This window comes from Podarcis erhardii (assembly GCF_964252035.2).
Source record: "Podarcis erhardii genome assembly, chromosome: 16".
Lineage (NCBI taxonomy): Eukaryota > Metazoa > Chordata > Lepidosauria > Squamata > Lacertidae > Podarcis > Podarcis erhardii.
This window is the reverse complement of record NC_138514.1, coordinates 36,184,740-36,207,296: the sequence shown is the minus strand read 5'-3', so window position 1 is coordinate 36,207,296 and position 22,557 is coordinate 36,184,740. Positions and strand designations below refer to the sequence as shown.

At 49.1% G+C, this 22,557-nt stretch overlaps 1 protein-coding gene across 4 annotated transcripts in view; it reads left to right on the top strand.

Annotated features, from left to right (window-relative positions):
• SPECC1 (sperm antigen with calponin homology and coiled-coil domains 1) overlaps window positions 1-22,557 on the top strand; it is a 108,910-nt gene that overhangs the window by 14,440 nt on the left and 71,913 nt on the right. For 3 of the 4 annotated variants that reach the window (XM_081844079.1, XM_081844078.1, XM_081844077.1), the window contains 2 exons: window positions 7,727-7,900; window positions 9,841-9,976. In XM_081844079.1, the coding sequence (XP_081700205.1) occupies window positions 7,751-7,900; window positions 9,841-9,976 (286 nt within the window). In that variant the 5' untranslated portion in view covers window positions 7,727-7,750. Of the gene's footprint in view, window positions 1-7,726; window positions 7,901-9,840; window positions 9,977-18,897; window positions 19,104-22,557 lie in introns of those variants that run through there. The other variant, XM_081844080.1, reaches the window with a different exon arrangement.

The following is a 22,557-nucleotide window of genomic DNA, read 5'->3' as shown; positions in this document are numbered from 1 at the left end:
GCTGAGCTAGATAACTCTGTGAGACTGTCCTTGTTTTGGATGCTGCAGGGTCCGGGTTCAGTCTCCAGACTTAAAAAAGGATCCAGCTCGCAGACTCTCCTATTAAACCACCCCTTAATTCAGAACCATGAGGACCAGAATCTTGCTAGGTAGACCAACGGATTTGGCTCAGTAAAAGGGCAGCTTCCTGTTTAAGGCTGCGGGGTATATGCAGGTAGGATAGAAATAAATACTGCCTGAAAAGAACTAAGGATTTACTTTTAGCACCGTAAACAATAATTTTCATACACTTAAATAACCAGCGAAAATGACATAGCCGTTCCACTTAAGCCCACGTTGCCCCAGGGCCCATTCGTCACTCTGTCCTGCGCAGGGTGTCACGCTCTTGAGTCCCAGGGGTTTGCGAGTTATTCTGCAAATATATGGCAGGTATACTTTTAAAAACAGCAGTAAATCTAGAGAAGCTCACTGAACTGGGGGAGCTTTTTGCAAAAGCTCGGCTTTTCATCACTCCTCCTCCTCCCCACGTGTCAGTGAGTTCTGGCTGATGCATCTCGGCGAATCTTAGCACACAACAATTCCTTTCTGTCCCTCATGGAATGCAAGGCTGCCGTTTGCCAGGAAATCTAGAGAGCCAGGGTGGTGGGTGGAGTGAAGTTTCAGATCCAGCTGAGAGATAAGAGGGGGCAGAGCCTGGCTGCTGCAGGATCAGGCCCAAGGGGGCCTGCCCAGTGCAGGATCCTGTTCTCACAGCAGCCAGCCAGATGCCCCCAATGGGAAGCCTGCGAGGAAGATCCAGGGGCAACACAGAACCCTTTCCCCATGCACAACTGCCCAGCAACTGGTATTCAGAGAGGCAGACTGCCTCCATCCCTGGGGGTAGATTGTATGGATGCAAAAGGCCTCTTGGATTTCTCCAAGAGTGGGATGAGGTGTTCAGAAGCTCACTGGTTTCTGCGTGTGGCTGGGGAGAAAGCTGGAGAAGGCTGGCATCAGGGTTCGGCTGCAATGAGATTGCAAACTGGAGCGCTAACAAAGGCAGGCTCTTGTAACTGTTGGGCCAGGGCTGGCTAACCCAGCTCCCATCATCCCTTCATATAGTATCCAGACCAAGGAAGTAATAGGACCATTCTATTCTGCCTTGGTCAGACCACACCTAGAGCCCTGTGTCCAGTTCTGGGTGCCACAGTTTAAGAAGGATGTTGACAAGCTGGAAGGTGTGCAGAGGACGGCGACCAGGATGATAATAATATAATAATAATAAATTTTATCTATCCCCCGCTCTCCCCAGCCAAGACCAGGCTCAGGGCGGCTAACACCAAATATAAAAACAATTGATTGTAATACAGCTTAAAAAACAAGATTAAAATACAACATAAAAACATTAAAATGCAGCCTCATTTCAGTGGAAACTCAAATCAAAAACTTTTTGGGGGATGAAAACGTCAAGTCTTCACCAAGGCTTACTATCTAGATGTCCTTCATGGGCCAGAAAAAAGCCAGGGAAGTCCCCAAATAGGAGTTCCAACACAGAAGGAGAAAGGAAAAAAGAAAGAAAGAGAGGGAGGGAGGGAGGGAGGGAATCAAACTGATTCCAACCCAAAGGCCAGGTGGAACAACTCTGTCTTACAGGCTCTGCGGAAAGAAATCAGATCCCACAGGGCCCTGGTCTCATGAGACAGAGTGTTCTACCAGGCCGGAGCCAGTGTTGAAAAGGCCCTGGCTCTGGTTGAGGCTAATCTGACTTCCTTAGGGCCCGGGACCTCTAGGGTGTTGCTATTCCATCAAGGGTCTGGAAACCAAGCCTGATGAGGAATGGTTGAAGGAGCTGAGTATGTTTAGTCTGGTAAAGTAGAGACTGAGAGGAGATATGATAGCAATCTTCAAATATCTCAACGGCTGCCATATGGGAGAGGGAACGAGCTTGTTTTCTCCTGCTCTGGAGAGCAGGACTTTGAACCAAGTTGCAAGAAAGGAGATTGCGACTCAACATCAGGATGAACTTTCCGACAGCAAGAGCCATTCAACAGTGGAATGGTCTCCCTCAGGAGGTGGTGGCCTCTCCTTCCTTGGAGGCTTTTAAGCAGAGGTTATGCTTTAGCTGAGAGTCCTGCATTGCAGGGGGTCAGGCTAGAATCTACCACTCTGTGATTCTGTGATCCCTGACCCTCAGCCATGCTGTCTGCTGGGAGTTGGACTCTGGCAGCACCTGGAGGGCCAATGCTGCCCCAACTCCACCGTGCAGCTTCTGTTACCTTTCTGGACCTCTAGCTGTCTCTCACCTTCTATCGAGCTCCAGGGGGAATTAACGCATACATGCGTTGGGATAACTGGGAAATATGCCTTGTTGTTGTGCGAGATTGCAGGGGTTCCGAGGTCTGTGTTTCCTTTTGGGAATGTGGCACAACGGAGACTGGAGTATCTTTCGGATGCTCTACTTCTCAGTCACTTCACTGCCTCTCAACACCAAACTCTGGCTTTGTCCTTCTAATTAACCGGAATTAGCAAGGCCCCCCCCGCCCCCCATTTTGCATCTCACTCAGAGCCCCTTCCCTTGGCGCTCTTAATGGCCCATCACCCAAGCGATCGCCTCAACGCAAGAAGCTAGTCTGGCTTATATTCGAACACTTGCTTGATCCAGGAGTTAGAAGGATCTTGTATACAGCCTCCTCCCCCTCCAAACTCATAACAATCTTTATCAATTCCCGGTGGCTCCTGTAGAACCATAGAATTGCAGAGTTGGAAGGGGTCCCAAGGATCATCTAGTCCAACCCTCTGCAACGCAGGAGTCTTTTTGCCCACGACTCAGAGATTCAGAGTCTCATGCTCTACCAACCGAGCCAATAGGACTGTCTCTATATTTCACTTTTCTCCAGAGAAGTCCAGTCTGTGTTTACAGGATTGCCAGGCAGTTCTGTTTGGGTTTTGTTCACCTCCCCTCCAACTTCCTGAGGCTTCTAGCCCACAAGTCTAAATTCTGTGTGCCAAACTCCCAGCTGCTGCTCTTCCTGGCTCTTCCAAGCCCAAAAGAAGCCAGTCAGGGAGTGCTTCGTGGGCTTCAGCTTTCCCTATTAGAAACCCCCAGCCATTCTTCTCCCATCTCTCTCTGTCTCATGCTAAGGAAACTATTTTCCTGCTGGGTGTCGGCAGTGCTGATTGCATATCGATTACCTGTCAAATGCCTGTGGTGGCCTAGTTCGTTAACATTTTTAAATTGTAGCATCACAGGGCCTTTTCTGTGAGGCAGAAGCCCTGAGATCCAGGCTGGTGAAATTCTCCCCCCCCCCCAAGCTGGATTTGCTCACTGAACACCACAGGGTTTTTTCCCCAGGGGGAACTCACAGGAACTCAGTTTTGGCACCTCTCGGGGGGGGGCACCATTGCCATTCTGAGAGAACGAGGGAGGTGTTCATGGTGAGAAAAATAGCACCGCGTGTGTGTATTGCGGGCTGGGGGTGCGGAGAGCAGGGAATCCACCAGGCTCCCTGACACCTGCTTGGGTTCCCCATCAATGTGTTTCACGAATCTTCATCTCCATCAACCATCCTCCCCATCTATTGGCTTCCTTTGCCAGCTCTCTCTCTCCCCCCTTTATTATTATTATTTCTCCCCCCACCCCCCGTTCTTTATAATCACACTTTCATCCAGGGACGTCAAATAACTTACAGAAAAACCATTCAGTCGAAAATTTGCCACCGCCCGAAGTTTCGAGGCACATCTTGCTCTTCTGCCTGATAAAAATAATAATAAATAATAATAAATTATTTATATCCCGCCCTCCCCAGCCAAAGCCAGGCTCAGAGCGGCTAACAACTATAAAAGTAACACAGCATTCTAAAATCAATTCATTCTAAAATCAGTTCAAATCAAATTAATGACAACCGTTGGGCTAGAGTTCTGTGAGGATTACCGGAGGAGGGGGGTCAGGCTGTGCCTTGGCCAAAGGCCAGGTGGAACAGCTCTGTCTTGCAGGCCCTGCGGAAAGATGTCAAGTCCCACAGGGCTCTAGTCTCTTGTGACAGAGTGTTCCACCACATCGGGGCCATGGCCAAAAAAGCCCTGGCTCTAGTTGAGGCCAGCCTAACCTCTCTGTGGCCTGGGACCTCCGAGAAGTTTTCGTTTGAAGACCGTAAGGTCCTCCGTGGGACATACCAGGAGAGGTGGTCCCATAGGTACGAGGGTCCTAGGCCGTATAGGACTTTGCTTTGCTTTTTGAGGAGGGCTAAAAATAATAATCACCTGGCGCCTTTTGGAGAAGCCTGCTCTGCATCTGTCGCAGGTGTGCCTTCTCACTGGAAGGCAGTGGGCCCCGCGCAGGGGTGCAACGGGCACCCTCCTCTGAGTGTGGACAAATCTCTGTGCATCTGCTTCACGGGTGATTGAATTTGGCTGGTCAAAAGCTCTGTGCAGAGATATGGCAGAATTATTTACAGAGGAGAATGACGCCCATCCTTAACCCTTATCAGCCGATACTTTGTCCCTTTCAACACAAACGCATCGCAGTATCGCACCAGGAGAGGGTTAAGGGGTTGTCTCCCAGCAGAGGCCCCACGGCAACTAATCTTAGCCAGCCGTTTCTGCTTTACCCATGGTTTTTTGGTTTTTTTTGTACCGGATGTCAAGAACACCAGTCCTTTGAAGGCAGGCGAGTGGGCGGGAGAGAATTGAAAGGCAGCTTTTTAATAAAAGACAAGCGGGTGTTCCTTCCTCGACAAGCACTAGCGACATGACAGATTGATGGGCACCTGGTGCCCAGACATACGTGGCAGGCGGGTCGCCGCTATGTTTATTATTTGTGCTTCGAGGCCTCTCCCTGAATCAAATGGTTCCAGGGCAGGTTGCAAAAGCATCCCAGTTTAAAGCGTATTATGACTCTCATGGAACCATAGAGTTGGCTATCTAGTCCGAGCCCCTGCAGTACAAGAATTGCAGCTAAAGAATCTTTGACAGATGTCCGCCCAACCTCTACTTTAAAAATCCCAAGGAAGGAGAGCTCACCACCTTCTGTTCCACTGTCAAACAACTCTCACTGTCAGAAAGTTGAACTTTTAAGGACCGCCTCTCAACATATGAACCGACCCGGACTCTGCAATCATCCTCTGAGGCCCTTCTTCATGAGAGGTGTGGAGGGTGGCAACACGAGAAAGGGGCCTTTTCTGTGGTGGCTCCCCATTTGTGGGATGCTCTCCCCAGGGAGGCTCACATGGCACCTTCATTGTACAGTCATACCTCATGTTACGTCTGTTTCATGTTACGTTCTTTCAGGTTATGTCCCGCGGCGACCCAGAAGTACCAGAAAGGGTTACTTCCGGGTTTTGCCGCTTGCGCATGCGCAGACGTACAAAATGACATGTGCAGAAGTGGCAAATCGGGTTGCGTTCTTTTCATGTTGCGAACGGGCCTCTGGAATGGATCCCGTTCACAACCAGAGGTGTCACTGTATACTATTAGGCACCAAGCAAAAACATTCCTCTTCAACCAGGCCTTGGTGCCATGCTCCAGCACTCCTCAAACCACAGAGGGTGATGCTGATCTTAACCCCCGGGCAGACTGACATGGAAGGAGACGGCCCTTTGACTGTTGGGGACCCCAGTCATTTAGGACTTTACACGACAGTGTTAACATATACGTGGGAGACACACCACTCAGTCTCAAAGCTTATGGGCCACTTACAGCCTTTTTTCACCCTAACCTACCTTGCACTGTGGTTGTGGGGAGTAAATGAGGAAGGGGAAGACCGTACACGTGACCTTGACCTCCTCAGAGTAGAAAAGGTGGGATGCAAAAGCAATAAATAAACAAAACAAACCTTCTTGCCTGCAGGGTTTGTGCCTGAGTGATAATTCAAGGCCTCTTGTCCCTCCAGTTTGGGGGGCCTACTGTTGAGGGGGGGGGGCTTCTAAAACTGTGGCAGCTGAAAATCACTCTTGTGATCCTTCTGTGATGTTTTCTGTGTGAAGAGAGAGGAATCAGAGAACATGTGGAATATCTCTTCCAGATGCTGCGTCAGCTTGCGCCAGATGTTCTCCCTCTGCCGGGGAGTGGGGTGGAGAAAAGGGTTCAGCAGGCTGTCCCCATGTCCTACTCTACCTTGAGACATTGTCTGCTTTGCAGGGTGGGCGGGCTTCAAATTGCACCTGGGCATCAGAAATGAACAGGTACACCAATACACAAAGGTCATGTGGGCACATGATGGTGCGCTGGAAGGTATTTCTATTCAAATAATCGCTACTGCTTCTGTGGTTGTGTGGTGCAATGGTTAGCGTGTCGGACTAGGGTTGGAATCCCCACTCAGCCATGAAGCTCACTTGGGCCAGCCACTGCCTCTCCCAGCCTAGCCTACCTCACAGGGTTGTTGCAGGAATAAAATTGGGGAAGGGAGCAATGTACTCACTACCTTGAGCTCCTTGGAGGAGAAGTGAAGTTTTACCTGCAACAAATAAGTAAATAAAATGCATTTATGCGTACCATTTCGACTGTGAGAATAAGGCAACCAAATATGGGTTGTAGCGAAACAGAAATATATGAATCAAAATTTTATATAAGAATTATGCATTAATATAGAACTTTGGCCAAGACAGTGTACATTTTATTTTATTTGTTTTATACAATTTCTGTATAGCAAGAAAAAGAAACCCTCAAAGTGTTTTCTTCAAGAATATATTTATTCATTTAAAGATATTTATATACCGCTATGCCATTTTTTAGAGCAACAAAACATCAAACCATACAATAAAAACCATAAAAGGGTCAATGATTGTGGAAGGATTTTTTAAATTGCCTGCATAAGTCTGATGCAACAAAAAGGTTTTCAGCCTTTAAAGGTGGGCACAAGAAGCTGCCAACCTTTTACAAGGAGAACTAAACTATAATAGTAATTTAAAAAGACATTTAAATTAGTATGTGTAAAGTATATTCAAAATCATACCCTTTCCCATCCATGTTTTGGCTGATGTGCAGGGGGAAATGTGTTGCACATCTGCTCCGATAATCACAGTTATGGTACTTCTGTATTTTGAATCATAGAATTGTGGAGTTGGAAGGGACCCTGGGGGTCATCCATCCCAACCCCCTGCAATGCAGCAATCAATACCCCTAAGCATCTAAATTAGTATGTGTAAAGCTGTTCCAAATCTGCACTGGAACTGAAAATATTCCTCTATGCCACAGGAGCGGCAAGGATCCTAACTGCTAAAAACTGGAAAAAAGAAACTGTGCCAACAAAAAAGGAATAGCAAGACAAACTGTTAGAGTATATTGAATTGGCTGGATTAACAGAGGCAGTTAGAGATCACACTAGACAATAGCTTCAAAAAGCATGGGGAAAATGCAGGGAATACGTCACAAAACAGTGCCCTAAAATACATACCTGGACTTGTTTCGATTAATGTCTGCAGGAGACTTTGTGGATATTTAAGTTATAATTAGAAAAATCTTTATAATTATTCATAAAGGAAACAGCTTATAAGAAGTAAATAAGGAGGCTAGATACAGGATAAAGGAAGTCTTTTATTTGGTTGTTTGTATTGTTGTATGATATGCTTATTGTATGTTATGTTCACGTTTAACGAGGGTGGGTTTCTGTATTGGGGGGTGGGGGGTTTATGTTGTAAATAAAATTTCCAATTAAAAGAACTAAAAACAAACAAAAACAAATCAACACTGGTACCACTAGCAGGAGCTTCCCCCTGCCTCCCTTTCCTCATTCCCTCTTCCTTTTTTGCAGACTGACTCCCCACCTGGAAGGAAGATGAAGGGGGCCACTAGGCCGTGGAGCACGGCCCTCTCCAAGCAGGGGTGCCATGGGACAGAACGAGGGAAACCTCTGCCCTCCGCCCCCATCGGCATGAAGACCTCCAAGTCATCCACCTCCCTCGCCTTTGACTCCCGGCTCAGCAAGGTGGGTTTCGGGCTGGTCGTCCGCTCCAGTCTTGAGGTCTAGACACTTGCTAAACCCTCCGCTCGGCCGTAAATCCCGTGCTGGCAGCAGGAAGCGTCAAATCGTGGAGCTTCGGTCGACCAAAGCTCCTTGGAAACAAAAGAGGGAGGTTGTTACGGGACATCAGAGCTTTGCGGGGAGACTGGTTCCAGAAGCGTAAAGGTCAGGAAGTCAGCTCCCTTTTCTTCTCCCTCCCACCACCCCACAAAAAAGGCAAGCCAGCTCTGAGCTGCGGGAGAAGCCTTGCCAAAGACGTCAAGCCCTTCAGATGTCTCTCTTCCTTCAGCCAGTCAGTGGCTTGGCTACCAGAGAGGCGGCTGTCTTCCAGCTGTGCCTGCAAACCCCACATTTTTGTGAGTTGGCCCAAGAGATGAAAGGAGGGCGATGGCCTGGAATGGGGAGGGAAGGAGTGGTTTGATGCTGTCGCTGCAGCAGCCACAGAACTCAAGAGCCTGTTTTTTTAAATTTCCCCTCCTGCGTCTCTGGCTGTTTGGTGAAATCATTCTCTGGAGGAGCGAGCCTTGGTTCATTATTATTATTATTATTTCATTTTATTTCTTTTCTTTGAAAAGAGATGCTTAAATCTCCTGCTTCAAAGAGAGAGCCATGTGGTCTGTCAGGTGGGATTGAAGTTTTCCAGGTGTCCCCGTCATGGGGGCAAATGAGGTCAAGTCCTTGATGGCTATGAGTGGATGAGTGGAGAAGAAAAGGGTTGCTAAATCAATGCCACACACCCTCTAATATTTCTCCAAGGAAAATAGGGACATCCTATTCTATTACAGTGGTGCCCCGCAAGACGAATACCTCGCAAGACGAAAAACTCGCTAGACGAAAGAGTTTTCCGTTTTTGAGGTGCTTCGCAAGACGAATTTCCCTTTGGGCTTGCTTCGCAAGACGAAAACGTCTTGCAAGTTCTTGCGAGTCCCCCCCCCCTTTTTTTCCTTTTTCTAAGCCGCTAATAGCCTCTAAGCCGCTAATAGCGCTAATCCGCTAAGCCGCTAATGGCCGTGCTTCGCAAGACGAAAAACCGCTAGATGAAGAGACTCGCGGAACGAATTAATTTCGTCTTGCGAGGCACCACTGTATTATTATTATAATTACTATTATTATTATCAGTGCTTTTTTCTAAAAAAATGTTTAGGGGTACTCACATTTTGACTCAAGAAAATCACCATTTTATAGTTCAAATTGGGGGGGAAATAAATACAGTAAATGGACAAAAGCGCAAAGATTCACAAAATGTTTAGGGGTACCCATAGAAAAAAAGCACTGATTATTATTATTATTATTATTATTATTATTATTATTATTATTATTATTATTATTACTATTATTATTATTGTACCCTGCCCATCTGACTGGGTAGGCCTTCCACTCTGGGCAGCTTCCAACATATATAAAAACATAATAAAACATTAAACATTTTTTTAAAACTTCCCCATACAGGGCTGCTTTCAGATGTCTTCTAAAGGTTTCGAAGTTACTTATCTCCTTGACTCAGGGGTCGCATGGCTCCATACTGTCCAACATTCCTCAAATGAAAATAGGGAAGTCTTAAGGAAAAGTGGGACATTCCTGGATCAAATCTGAAACCGGGACGGCTTCTGTAAATCCAGGACTGTCCCTGGAAAATAGAGGCACTTGGAGGGTCTGCATCTGCGCTCTCCATTTACAGCACTTTGATATCACTTTAAACAGGCATGGCTCCCCCACCCAGCCAAAGGATGGGTCTCTAAAGGCCTTGATCCAGCCGTGCCACTGGGCCCTGGACCACTAATCCAGCCCTGCCTGGTGGCCACAGCTAAGAAGGCCCTGCAGGGGTGGGCGGGTGGGAAATCTAAGCTGATGCGTCTTCCTCCCATCTCGGCTCCAAAGCGATCTGACCCTCTCCTCTCTTGCAGCTGAAGAGAGCCAGCAGCGAAGACATGCTCACAAAGCCAGGCGTCATGGCAGCCTCAGGAGGCTCCCGGCTGAAGAAGACCATCACCACGGGGGCCATTTCCGAGCTTGCTGAGAACCGACTGCGGCCCGTCTCAGGTAGGGGAAGGGGTGATGAAAGCTGGGCGTGGGGTCTCCAGCCAGAAAGCTAAAGCGACCCTCTTGCGACTCGCTTTTCATCGCAGTGATAAGCTCATCTGGGGGAGAATTTAATGGGGAGAATGTGGGGGATCCAAGGCTGGGCGGGGCAGAATGCTGCCAGCAAGTACCTCCTGGAACTATAATTCCCAGTGAAGGAGGACTGACAGTTGAAACTCGTCTGGGGAGTCAGGGTTCCCCTTAACAAACTACAGCTCCCAAGTTTCGTTGGGGGAAGTCACACCGGCGCCAAGACCACACACAAGCCATACGTTTAAAGAGCTACGATACCACTTTAATCGGTCATGGCTTCCCCCAAAGAATCTTGGGAGTTGTAGTTCATTAAGGCTGAGGAGAGCTGTTCAGAGACTCCCTGTTTCCCCATCGCAGAGGTACAATTCCCAGAGTAGTTTCATCTCCAGTCCCTCTTCCCAGGGAACTCTGGGAATTGTAGCTGTGTGGTAAGGGAAGTGGGGAGGTCTCCAAACAACTCTCCGCACCCGGAACCAACTACAACTCCCAGGATTCTTTGGGGGGGAACCATGATTGTTTTAAAGTGGCACTTTAAATGCATGGTGTGAATGTGGCCTCAGTGTAAGGCCCATGGCCCTAAGGTAGCTGTTGAAAGGAGAATTTATTCTGAGTTTTTGCAGCTGACTTAAAGGTGCTTTGTGGGTGTGGGTGCCCTGTTGTTTTGGTGGGGGGAGACTGGTTAATGCTGCTTTGAACACCAGCAGCCTTTTGAGTGTTTGCCTGGCATATGATGTGTTAGATACATATGTACAAGTAAGTGGATGTCTTAACCCCTTCCCTCCCTCCACCAAAAAAACACACCCGTTAACTGTCTCAGGAGGTAAAAATGACTACCAGGCTTTGAAAAAGCTGGTATCGCTGGATCAGGTTTGTCAGTTTTGTTGAATTAATTCAATTCTAATTGGATTTTGAATAAATGTGCAATCAGTTGTTTCTGTTTTGAATTTTACTGTTTTATTATCTCAAGTGGGTCGTGCAAACTCTGAATAATGCTTTCTATAGGCTAGGGGACGCTGGGGGTGAGTTTCTAGAAACAAGGGTGGGCAGTGCCCCAAAAAAGTTGTGGAACAACTACCCTAGAACTTCCTATCACTGGAGACTGGTCAGCGGGGAAGGACGGCAGGAATTGACGTTTGGAGTTTATTTTTTGCTTGTCTTCAATGGGGCTCTGCTATCAGGATTTCCTGTTCTCCCCACCCCCGCATTATTTATGCAGTCTAACCACTGGAGGGCGCCAGCGGTCAGCCCAAATACTGTAGGTGAAAACCTTACTGCAAATGTTGTCTTAGGTTGTCCAGAGGGTACAGAATGCTGCAGCGAGGCTCCTAACGGGGTCTCTGCCATGGGAGCATATTCACCCAGTGCTTTTCAAGCTGCACTGGCTCCCGGTGGAGTACAGGGTCAGATTTAAGGTGCTGCTTTTGACCTTTAAAGCCCTTCACGGCCTAGGACCCTCGTACCTACGGGACTGCCTCTCCCGGTATGCCCCACGGAGAGCCTCAAGGTCCATAAATAGCAACACCCTAGTGGTCCCGGGCCCAAAGGAAGTTAGATTGGCTTCAACCAGAGCCAGGGCCTTTTCAACTCTGGCTCCGGCCTGGTGGAACGCTCTGCCTCATGAGACCAGGGCCCTGCAGGATCTGATTTCTTTCCGCAGGGCCTGTAAGACAGAGTTGTTCCGCCTGGCCTTTGGCTTTGAGCCAATTTGATTCCCTCCCTCCCTCCCTCTCCCTCTCTCTCTCTCTTTTTCTTTTCCTTCTCCTCCTGCGATGAGGCTACATTTTAATATTTTAATGTTTCATTATTTTAATGCTGTATTTTGTTTTTGTTTTTAAGTTGTAATCATTCTTCTTGTTTTTATTATTGTTTGTAAGCCGCCCTGAGCCCGGCCTTGGCTGGGGAGGGCGGGGTATAAATAAAAAATTATTATTATTAGGTAAGAATTCTCGGAGAATCTGATAGAAATGGGAGCAAAAATTGCCCGCTCATTTGTCCCGCGCCCGGAATTGAGATCAGTCTGTCAAACACCATTGCGATTCGTGGTTGCTGCTCTCGGATGGCCATGGAAGGTCATCAGCTGAGGGCAACCCTTCGCACATCTGATGAAGCAGGCTCCAGTTTGCGAAAGCTTTAATTCCACAGTGACCTGCAAGATCTCCTTACACATGTACCCCATATGTGCCCAGTCGACCGCTTTGCTCTGCGGAACTGGCACCAGCGCAGCTGCGGCATAACAACCATTGTGCATTTGTAAGGAATTGTTCTTTTTAGTGCGGCAGCACCTGCACTTTGGTACTCCCTGCTGCCGCGGTCTCCTGTGGGAGTGAGTTCCACAGTTGAACTATGTGCTGGGGGAAGAAGGGCTCCCTTTCTCTGTTCTGAATCTTCCAACAAATGGTCGAGAGAGAGAGAGAGAGAGAGAGAGAAATGTGCATCATAACGGTATGGCTTAGGAGCGGGTAAGGTAAAGGTAAAGGTAAAGGTACCCCTGACCATTAGTTCCAGTTGCGGACGACTCTGGGGTTGCGCGCTCATCTTGCTCTATAAGGCAAGGTGGCTGGCGTTTTTCCCCAGACAGCTTCGGGTCATGTGGCCAGCATGACTAAGCCGCTTCTGGCGAGCCAGAGCAGCGCACAGAAACGCCATTTACCTTCCCACTGGAGTGGTACCTATTTATCTACTTGCACTTTGACATGCTTTCGAACTGCTAGGTGGGCAGGAGCTGGGACCAAACAATGGGAGCTCACCCCGTCGCGGGGATTTGAACCGCCGACCTTCTGATCAGCAAGCCCTAGGCTCTGTGGTGCCTTGCCACAAACTTCACATTTCAAGCATGTGAGTGTGTGCATTGGGGGGGGGGTTCTGTGCTGTCTCCTAGAAAGCTTTGGGCGCTGGTCTTGCAATCCAGACATGTCTCACCCAATAACCCAGCGTTTGTGTCTGAGGAGCCGGTGCCTGTTCCCTAGGAGGCTGGCTGACTAGCCTGCTAGGGCCAAGGCTCTGGCAGCAAACAAACAGGCTTTCTGGCAAAGCAGCCTTGGCAGAATAAACAAACCACCTCCCTGTATGTTTGCAGGGCGAGAGACGGAGTGGTGTTGCTGTTTTAATACTGCTTGGCATAAATGGGCATCTCCGTACTTTCTTTCTGTCATGCCAACAGGGCCCCAGTGGAATCCGGGCTCAGTAGCACCTTTGCGGGGAACTCTCAGGGCCTTCCGAGTGAGCAAAAGTCAGGGAAGTCAGCATCCTTGTCTTTATACCAGGACTGGCCAATCCGGAGATGCCGTACTGCCTGCCCAATAGGAACAGGCGATCTTGGGTAGCCGTATTTCCGTTACTTGCCTCAAGGTGAGGCCTGAGATCACACTAGCAATGCTGGGTTTTCCAGCAAACCCGATTCCTTTCTCTGATGACCTAAACCAGTCTTCTGCAACCTGGTGCCCTCTCCAGATGATTCAGACTCATGGGCATTGTAGTCCAAACTTCAGCAGAGGCTGCTGGAGGTTGTGTGAAAGCAACCCTCATCCAATTTAGCATGACTGCAATATTTAGTAAACAACCCTTTAAAAAAATGCCATGTTTTAATTTTAGCATCCTGTACTATTGCTGCATAAACCTATCCAATAACTCGATTTGAAATCCTTATTTATTTATTTTAATGTGGGGGAGACTCTTTGAACCACCCTCTGATGTGGTGTAAATATTTTATGCCGAAGCTTCAAAGCTTAACTTCGAAATATGTGCAAGGTTTTGTGAGTGTTGTGTGTTTTTTTACTGGCGCGCTTGTTAAGCAGTTTTAAGACCTGACCGCTCAGTTAGCTTGCAGCTCCCTCAGATGTTTGCTGAAATGTGTTTTTTTGTGGGTTTTTTTGCAAAGGGAAGTGAGGGTGAAACAGCCCTTGGAGTGGGGCGGGAAAACATGCTGCCGCTTCCAAAAAACCCCAGTTCAGCACCGCTGCCCATTGTCCCAAGAGCCGCAAGTCTCAGATCAGGGGTGCCCCGCAGTCGGACCAGGTGGGCCACCAAAGCCCTGCCTCCTCTGCAAACCTGGCTGACTGGTTTATGTATTTATTTATTATCTATGCCTGGCTTTTCCTTTGATGCTTTTAAAAGAGTATTGGACAAATTCATGCAGGAGGAGTCATAGTCATAGAGGTGGAAGGGACCCCAATGGTCATTCACTTCAACCCCCTGCAATGCAGGAATCTTGCTCCATCTTCCCTGTCACAGCCCTTCAGTTATTTGAAGATGGCTATTGTATCTTCTCTCAATTTCCGCTTTTCAAGGGTAAACATATCCAGTTCCCTCAACCGTTCCTCATAAGGCTTGGTTTCCAGACCCTTGGTCATCTTGGTTGCCCTCCGGTTCTGCACACGTTCCAGCTTGTCAACATCCTTAAATTGTGGCACCCAGAACTGGACACAGATGGCCAAGGCAGAATAGAGTGGGACTATGACTTCCCTAGGGACGCGGGTGGCGCTGTGCTCTAAACCACTGAGCCTCTTGGGCTTGCCGATCGGAAGGTCAGCGATTCGAATTCCCACGACAGGGTGAGCTCCCATTGCTCGGTCCCTGCTCCTGCCAACCTAGCAGTTTGAAAGCATGTCAAATTCAAGTAGATAAATAGGTACCACTCTGGCGGGAAGGTAAATGGCGTTTCCATGCTCTGCTCTGGTTTCGCCAGAAGCGGCTCAAGTCATGCTGGCCACATGACCCTGAAAAACTGTCTGCGGACAAACGTCAGCTCCCTCGGCCTGTAAAGCGAGACGAGCGCCGAAACCCCAGAGTCATCTGCGACTGGACGTAACTGTCAGGGGTCCTTTACCTTAACCTTTTTATGAATTCCCTTGGTCTGGACATTAGGCTTCTGTGGATGCAGCCTAGAATGGAATTAGCTTTTTTTTACTGCTGCATCCTCTGTTGACTCATGTTAACAGTGTGATGCAGCAGCAAAAAAAGCTAATGCTATTCTAGGCTCCATCAACAGAAGTATATATATCGATGGCTGCCAGCCACAGTATCTTTGCTCTGCCTCCATGGCTGGAGGGAGTGACGCTTTTGTGGATAGTTGTTCCACTTGTAGGTTTCCCATTAAGAGCCTAAGAAGATACGAAGAGTCTTTGCCAAACACCCTGAGCTCCTTGGAGGAAGGGGTGTGATATAATTATGCTGTGAACCGCCCCGAGAGCTACAGATGAAGGGCAGTATAGAAATTTACGGTAATAAATGATGATGATGACTACTGCTGATAAAATTTTCAAATATTCCTATTCATTATATATTCTTGAAAAACACAAATTGCATTTTTATCCTGCCATTTGTCCAAGGAGCTCGAGGCGGCATTCAAACCCTCTCCATTTTATCCCCACAACAACCCTGTGAGGTAGGTCAGGCTGAGAGGCAGCCCAAGGTGAGCGAGAGCTTCCTGGCTGAGTCCTCATCTCCCAGGCCCTGGCACAGCACTCTAAACAATTTCCTTTTTAGAGATGCTGTTGCTTTCCAGTGCTTGAGACCCCAGAGCAAGTTGAGGAGGGGGCTCCCAGTTAGCAGAGCTGGGGGGGGGGGAGGCAGCAGCCTTAATTCCACCCAGGATTCTTTTGCCCCCCCTCCCAAACTGGAGGATTATTTACAGTCTGGGACACCGGGATCAGAATGCAGCCGTCAAGGTCACTCTCCTTCAGACGCAGGCAAGGCTGGTGCCCCAGGGAGGATTCAACCTTGCCGTTTCCTGCACCACACACACACACACACCAGCAATAACTTAAAAGGAAAGTGTGTATCTGTGTATCTGAAGAAGTGTGCATGCACACGAAAGCTCATACCTAGAACTAACTCAGTTGGTCTTTAAGGTGCTACTGGAAGGAATTTTTTTATTTTGTTTTAAAAGGAAATAAAATAACTCTTGCTTTCAGCCTTTCGCAGTTGATCAAGAGCAGGAGGTGGATGAATATGCTCGGTTATGACTTCTCCCTGTTCCTCGTTCTCCATATTCCCACATCAAGTGTGCGATTTCAAAAAAAATGTCCTCATGGAGATTAATCAAGGTTCTAGTGTCAATTTCTCTCCATGTGCACTTTTTTTTGGAAAGCAGTTTCCCCTAATACTGTATAATACATTTATATATTTTTTTTACGTTATTTTGGGACACCCGAGATGCATGTTTGCAGGGCTCTCCCTGTTCCCGCAACTGTTTTAACTGTTTTTAATTCAGAATTTTAAACTGCAAACCTGCCCTGTGACCTGCTGGTGAATGGTGGGTAGTAGTTGTTGTTCCACTCATATAGGCACTTTTCTACACATTATTTGGCTGGAAAACTGCACTGCAAAATTTGGAGAAGTGCAAATTTGTTTCGGTTTGTGTATCCTTTCAGAAAGTGCAAATGTGGTAGGTGTGCCTTTAAATGTGAATGGCATCAAATTGCACCCCCAAAAAGAGAGAAGTCTTGGTGTTGGTCTGTCTTTCCATCACTCTTTCATAACATAACCCTTCTGTCTGTCTGTGTGTGCCTGGCATTGCCCAGGAATTTGTAGAAACCAAAAAATGATGAGAGCTTAAAATGGACAGTGTCGTTTGTGAATTTGGATCTGTCCCACTAAATATTGGAGGAAGTCGCGCCAAAGTCATGTTTCAGAATGGCACTCTGGACAGGGACCCCCACCTCCTCAGAAACCTATAGAGAACAGGCAGGCAGGCAGGTAAGCCACTTTCGAAAACGCAAAGCAGATATCTTAATGAAATGCCAGCAGCAAAACCTGGATCCATTGGCATCCAATTTAATTAGCATTTCAATCCCCCTGTAAAATGTGAACAGGCTCCAATTAGGCCCCAGGCAAGAACTGAGATCCCCTTTGAAGGCCAGGCCTTGTCAGACCCCCTCGCTTTTTTTAGGAGGGAGGCCTTACCCGCTCCTGCCCCACCATCCATCAGGGATCAACAGGCTCTGTTTCTCTGCAATCCCTCACATCAAAGCAGGTCGAGGAGGAGGAAGAAGAGGGACCTGGGTCTTTAGGATCAGCCAGATGGCCTCCTCGTTCTCCCTTCCTGAGATGCAGGCAGGGCACACAGAGGGGTGTTGTCCCCCCCCCCAAGACACACTCCATTTGGGGGCATAAACTAGGAATGAAAAGAGCAGTTTTCATTTTCTAGCCATGTTTCATTTTCTAGCCATGATTTGCAGGCCGTGGGGAGCAGAGAGTGGAATTTCCCCATGGCTTACATTTCTGGCTTTCGAGGCTGCCTTGGCCAGCATCTGGTTCACCTATGATAGAGACCCACCAGGTATCTCTGGGAAATCCCACAAGCGAGGCACAGAAGCCACAGCTCTTTTCCCTGAGCTGCTGCTCCCAGGCACCTGGTGTTCAGAGGTACACTGCTACTGGACCTGGAGGCTCTGTTTAGGTATTCTTGTTTGACATCCAAATAGTTTAGGATAGGGACCAGCACTCTGTTGCAGAGCAGCTGCTTTGCAGGCAGAACATCGCAGGTTCAGTCCCTAGTATCTCCAGAAAGGCCCTGCCTGAAATTATGGAAAATAACTGCAAAAGTTACGCTGAGCTGGGCACTGTCTCGGAATATGCTCCCATTTAACCTTATTTAGAGCCAAGAGGGCAATGACAAACCTAGACAGCATCTTAAAAAGTAGAGACATCACCTTGCCAACAAAGGTCCATATAGTAAAAGCTATGGTTTTCCCAGTAGTGATGTATGGAAGTGAGAGCTGGACCATAAAGAAGGCTGATCGCCGAAGAATTGATGCTTTTGAATTCTGGTGCTGGAGGAGACTCTTGAGAGTCCCATGGACTGCAAGAAAATCAAACCTATCCATTCTTAAGGAAATCAGCAATGAGTGCTCACTGGAAGGACAGATCATGAAGCTGAGGCTCCAAGACTTTGGCCACCTCATGAGAAGAGAAGACTCCCTGGGAAAGACCCTGATGGTGGGAAAGATGGAGGGCACAAGGAGAAGGGGATGACAGAGGACATGATGGTTGGATAGCGTCTTCGAAGCTACAAACATGAGTCTGACCAAACTGCGGGAGGCAGTGGAAGACAGAAGTGCCTGGCGTGCTCTGGACCATGGGGTCACGAAGAGTCGGACACGACTAAACGACTAAACAACAACAAGAGCCAAGAGGACTGAAATCTTGCTTTTTGGTGGCGGATTGCCTGGGGAATGATGGTTTATTAGGTGACTAGTATCAAAGAGTTGGAAGGGACCCATGTGGGTCATCATTCTGCCCACAACCATCCCTGTGTGGGATTCAACCACCAACTTTCTGGCTAACAGCTGCATGCACTGACCCATTGCGCCCCCTGCTATGGCGATGATGATGGAAACAATAAATAATGATGTTTCCTATAAACTCTAGGAATAGCCATCAGCTGGATAGCTCAGCTGGTTAAATTGTGGTGCTGTTAACGCCAAGGTTGCAGGTTCGATGCCCGTAAGGGACAGCTGCTTTATTCCTGCATGGCGGGGGGTCGGACTAGATGGCCCTCGGGGTCCCTTCCAACTGCATTGTTCAAATTTGGGGCGAGACTGCAAGCTCCTCGGGGCAGAGCCCCTCCTTCTCCAAATGCGCTCTGGCCACGCCGCTGCAGCCTTTGGTGCGCTTTTACGCGCTGCGCTCCCTTCGCTCTCGGAGGCGCCCTCGCCTCCCTCCCCCTCCCCCTCCCCCTCCTCGGCTTGCAATGCTCTCCTGCCGCCGCTGCGTGGCCTCCCATCCCCGGCCGTGAGTCACCTCGGCGGCTCTTGGCTCGCTGCCGCTGCCGGGAGCGATCCGCCGCGGTGCCCCGGCCAGCAGCGGCCTCCGGGTCTTGGAGCGGCGCGCGCGCAAGAGAGCGAGCGAGCGAGGGCGGGCCGGCTGGCCCGGCGCACAATGCCTCCGCCGAGCCCGAGCGAGCCGCTGCCTTTCTGCCGGCGCTCGCAGGGGAGAGCTGCCGCCGCCGCCGCCGCCCTCCCCGCCCACCTGGTCCCATGAAGCGGCCGAGGGGGCCTTAGCGAGCCGGACGAGATGGGCAACCAGCCGGGGAGACCCGAGGAAGTGGAGCCAGGTCGGTTAGCCGCGGGGAAGTGGGGGCGGCAGGCGAGGCAGGGGAGATACCGGGGGGCGCAGGGGGTCCCTCGCAGCTGGGGCTGGGGGGCGCCCGCCGGGCACGTGCCAACAAGGAAAAGCGGCGCGGGGCTGCATCCTGGCTCGCCGGGGTTGGCCTTTTCTCTCCGGTGGGTGTGGGGGGGGGGGCGGGCGGGTGTTAATGCACCGGAGCCTCTCGCGGTGGATTTCTATTCGTTTGCAGAATTCATTTCGTTTTGTTGAATCGCTTTCGCGCGAGCCATAAGCACTATGATAACGCAAACGAGGCAGGTAACATTTGCGCATGGGAAACGGTTTAGGATCCGGAGTGGAGAGTCTCTGCTCTAAAGGAACAGGAGGAGCTACTGGGGCTCCTGACCTCGGGGGGGGGGCAAACTGTGTGTGTGTAAAAGTGCTTTTAGAAATATGTGTGTCTGTGTCGCGTTGCAGGGGGTTGGACTGGATGTCCCTTCGGCCCCCTTCCAATTCTATGATTCTGTATAATTATGAATAGTGAACTTTGAGATGATGATGTTACAGATAGGTAGCCGTGTTGGTCTGCCATAGTCAAAAGAAAATAAAAAAATTCCTTCCAGTAGCACCTTAAAGACCAACTAAGTTAGTTCTAGGTAGAACTAACTTAGTTGGTCTTTAAGATGCTACTGGAAGGAATGTTTTTATTTTCTTTTGAGATGATGAATGAATCTTAGCATCAGTTCATCAGCTGAGGGGTCCTCTTTGTAGGAGAAGCTTGGGTGTTTGGGCGGTGTCATAACAACAAACAGGCGTTCCCCCAGGAGTTAACCCCCCCCCCCAGTTTTGGCTGTGCACATTCCGGGACATCTCCCGAAAGAGAGGGTGCGGGGGGGGGCAGAGGAACGGGCATGTGGCAAAAACTGAGGGTGTCCCAAGGAAGAACAGAGAGTTTAAAATTGGGTTCAGAGCCAGGAGTGTCTGTAAACACACAAATGGGGGGTGTCAGATTGTGCTGGGATGTTGGGGGCCGGGTGGACGTCTCTCCCAGGATGCTGCAAGGTCCCTGGGAATTGTGGGCTGTTTTTTTTTTTTTTTATGGGGGAGACAATAACCAGCTGTGGCATCCAGCTTTTCGGCAGTGGTGGTGCACCCTAGGGAACGGTTACCAGGCCTCTCGGAGCAGCTATGTCTTTTGTGAGAATCTCTCCCCTCCTCTCCTCCCCCCCTCCCCCCCATTGTCCTCTTGGAAGTGCATCGCTATGCATGTTAAACAGGGAATTGGGGTTGGGGGAGCTTGTGGAGAAATAAAGGAGTGTGTGCTCCCTTCTCCTGCTTTGTGGGTCCACTGAAAAGCCAACCCCCAATTGATGTGTGTCTGTCTGCAAGGCTGGCCAAAATGATTCAGAAAGCAGCCTGCTTCTCTTGCCTGTTTCACACATCTTGTTCGATTTTGAGGGGGGCACTCAGCCGCTGGTGGGTTTGTCTTATGCATACAGGGGCCCCTAGAGATTATTAGTGGACTTCTTGTGGGGCATGGGGGGTGGGAATAAGATGGGGGATGACAGACGGCCTTATCCTGCTGTCATGCAAACATTTTGTCTTGTAGCTAAGCTGCCCTGGGGGAGTCTTCCCCACCCCAGACCCCTTCTGGGTTTCAATTAATTTGATGCTGCTCATTTAGAGGTCTTTTGGAAAACCTTCTTACTGCTCAGGCTTTTGAAGTGTTCTTTAAACTTTTTTTATTTTTCCTGCAAACTGCTTTTTACAGGGGGTGGGGTAGTTTTTGGTGTGTTTCGGAGGAATGCTTCCTTTTTGTTATTTAACTTACATCTGATATTTTGTTGTAAACTGGATGGGCTGCTGTGTAAACAATCAGTAGCCAAACCAATATTAAGAGGGCTCTTGTCTGGCGGTAGGACATTTGTAGGAGGTCCCCTTGTTCAAGCCCCAGCACCACAAGGTCAGACTTTGGCCTCTCAGGTAGAGTTGGGTGGGAAGGTCCCCTGCCTGGAGCCCTTAAGAGCTGCTGCCAGTCAGGGTCAGCAATACTAGATGGACTCGAGGGTCTTAGTACAAGGCAGTTCCTTTCGTTCCTGGTAGTAAGAGATTCTGCCGTGGCTAACCTCTTCTGACGTACCTGAAAGCAACTTCTTTTTAAGAATAAAATGATATACAGTGGTGCCATGGTTTAAGAACAGCTTGTTTTATGAACAACTTGGATTAAGAACGCTGCAAACCCGGAAGTAGGTGTTTTGGTTTGTGAACTTTGCCTTGGAAGCAGAACATGTTCCACTTCCTGTTGAGTGTTTTGCATTTGTAAATTGAGTCCCCCACCGCTATGGGAAAGCACGCCTTGGTTTAAGAATGCTTTGGTCTAAGAACGGACTTCCGGAACAGATTAAGTTCATAAACCGAGGTACCGCTGTATTCTTCCCCACTGCTCCACGTAAAGACAGCAGTGCCCGGTCCCAGAATTTTAGGAAAGATAACCCCTGAGCCCTCTCCTGCAACCCTTGATCCAAGAGAAACCGGAATGCGCTCACCATGGTTCCTCTGCCTCTTATGAACTAGACCATAGTCCCGCAAAAGCTGATGCCATAAAACAGTTGGCTCTTCTCCTTTCTCCGCAACAGTGTGGCTGCGCCTCTCCCCCACCCCTGGGAATCTCTGCAAGGGTAGTGCTTGGTGTGCCCTTTTCACTAGGAAAGGGCACAGCAAATGCCAGCCCTGGCCCTCCCTGATCCACTTGTAGAACCGTTTGTTGCTTTTGCTGCTGCTGCAAAACATTTCTGCTGATTGTGATGCAGCTGGCAATTTTGGGGGAAGAAACTGGGGGGAAACATACTGGGCTTTTGCCATATTGTCGTTTTTTTGTCTGCGACCTCATCCTCCCCTTTGCATCTCATGGCCTCAGCCTTCCTTCCTCGCCACCCTGCAGAAACCTTCCTCTGCTGGCTGCAAGCTTCCAGCCCTCGATTTTTGCCCTCTAAAAGTAACATTTAAACCACTATGATACCACATTAAACAATCATGGCCTCCTCCCCCCCAAGAATCCTGGGAACTGTAGTTTGTTAAGGACTTGCTGGGAGGCCTCATATTCTCCTCCTCGAGCTACAATTCCCAGAGCGCTTCAAACTAATCCCTCTTCTCAGGGAACTCTGGGAACCATACCTCCCTGCTTGAAACCCTGGAGAGCTGCTGCCAGTCAGTGCAGGCAACACTGAGCTAGAAGGACCAAGCACCCCATGAAGGCAGCTCCTCCTGTACTGCCAACTCATAATGAAAAAGAGCAAATATCAGGGATGGAGGGGGCGTTACTGCAACGGCGAGCGCAAGCACCGCCGGCTCATGGCTGAGGGAGGAGGCCAAATACTCTGGGTTTTGTTTGGGGATGTGGTGGTGTCTGAAAATGTGTGAGCAGATGTTCGCCAGAGGGGAACCTGCCCCAGGGCCATTCT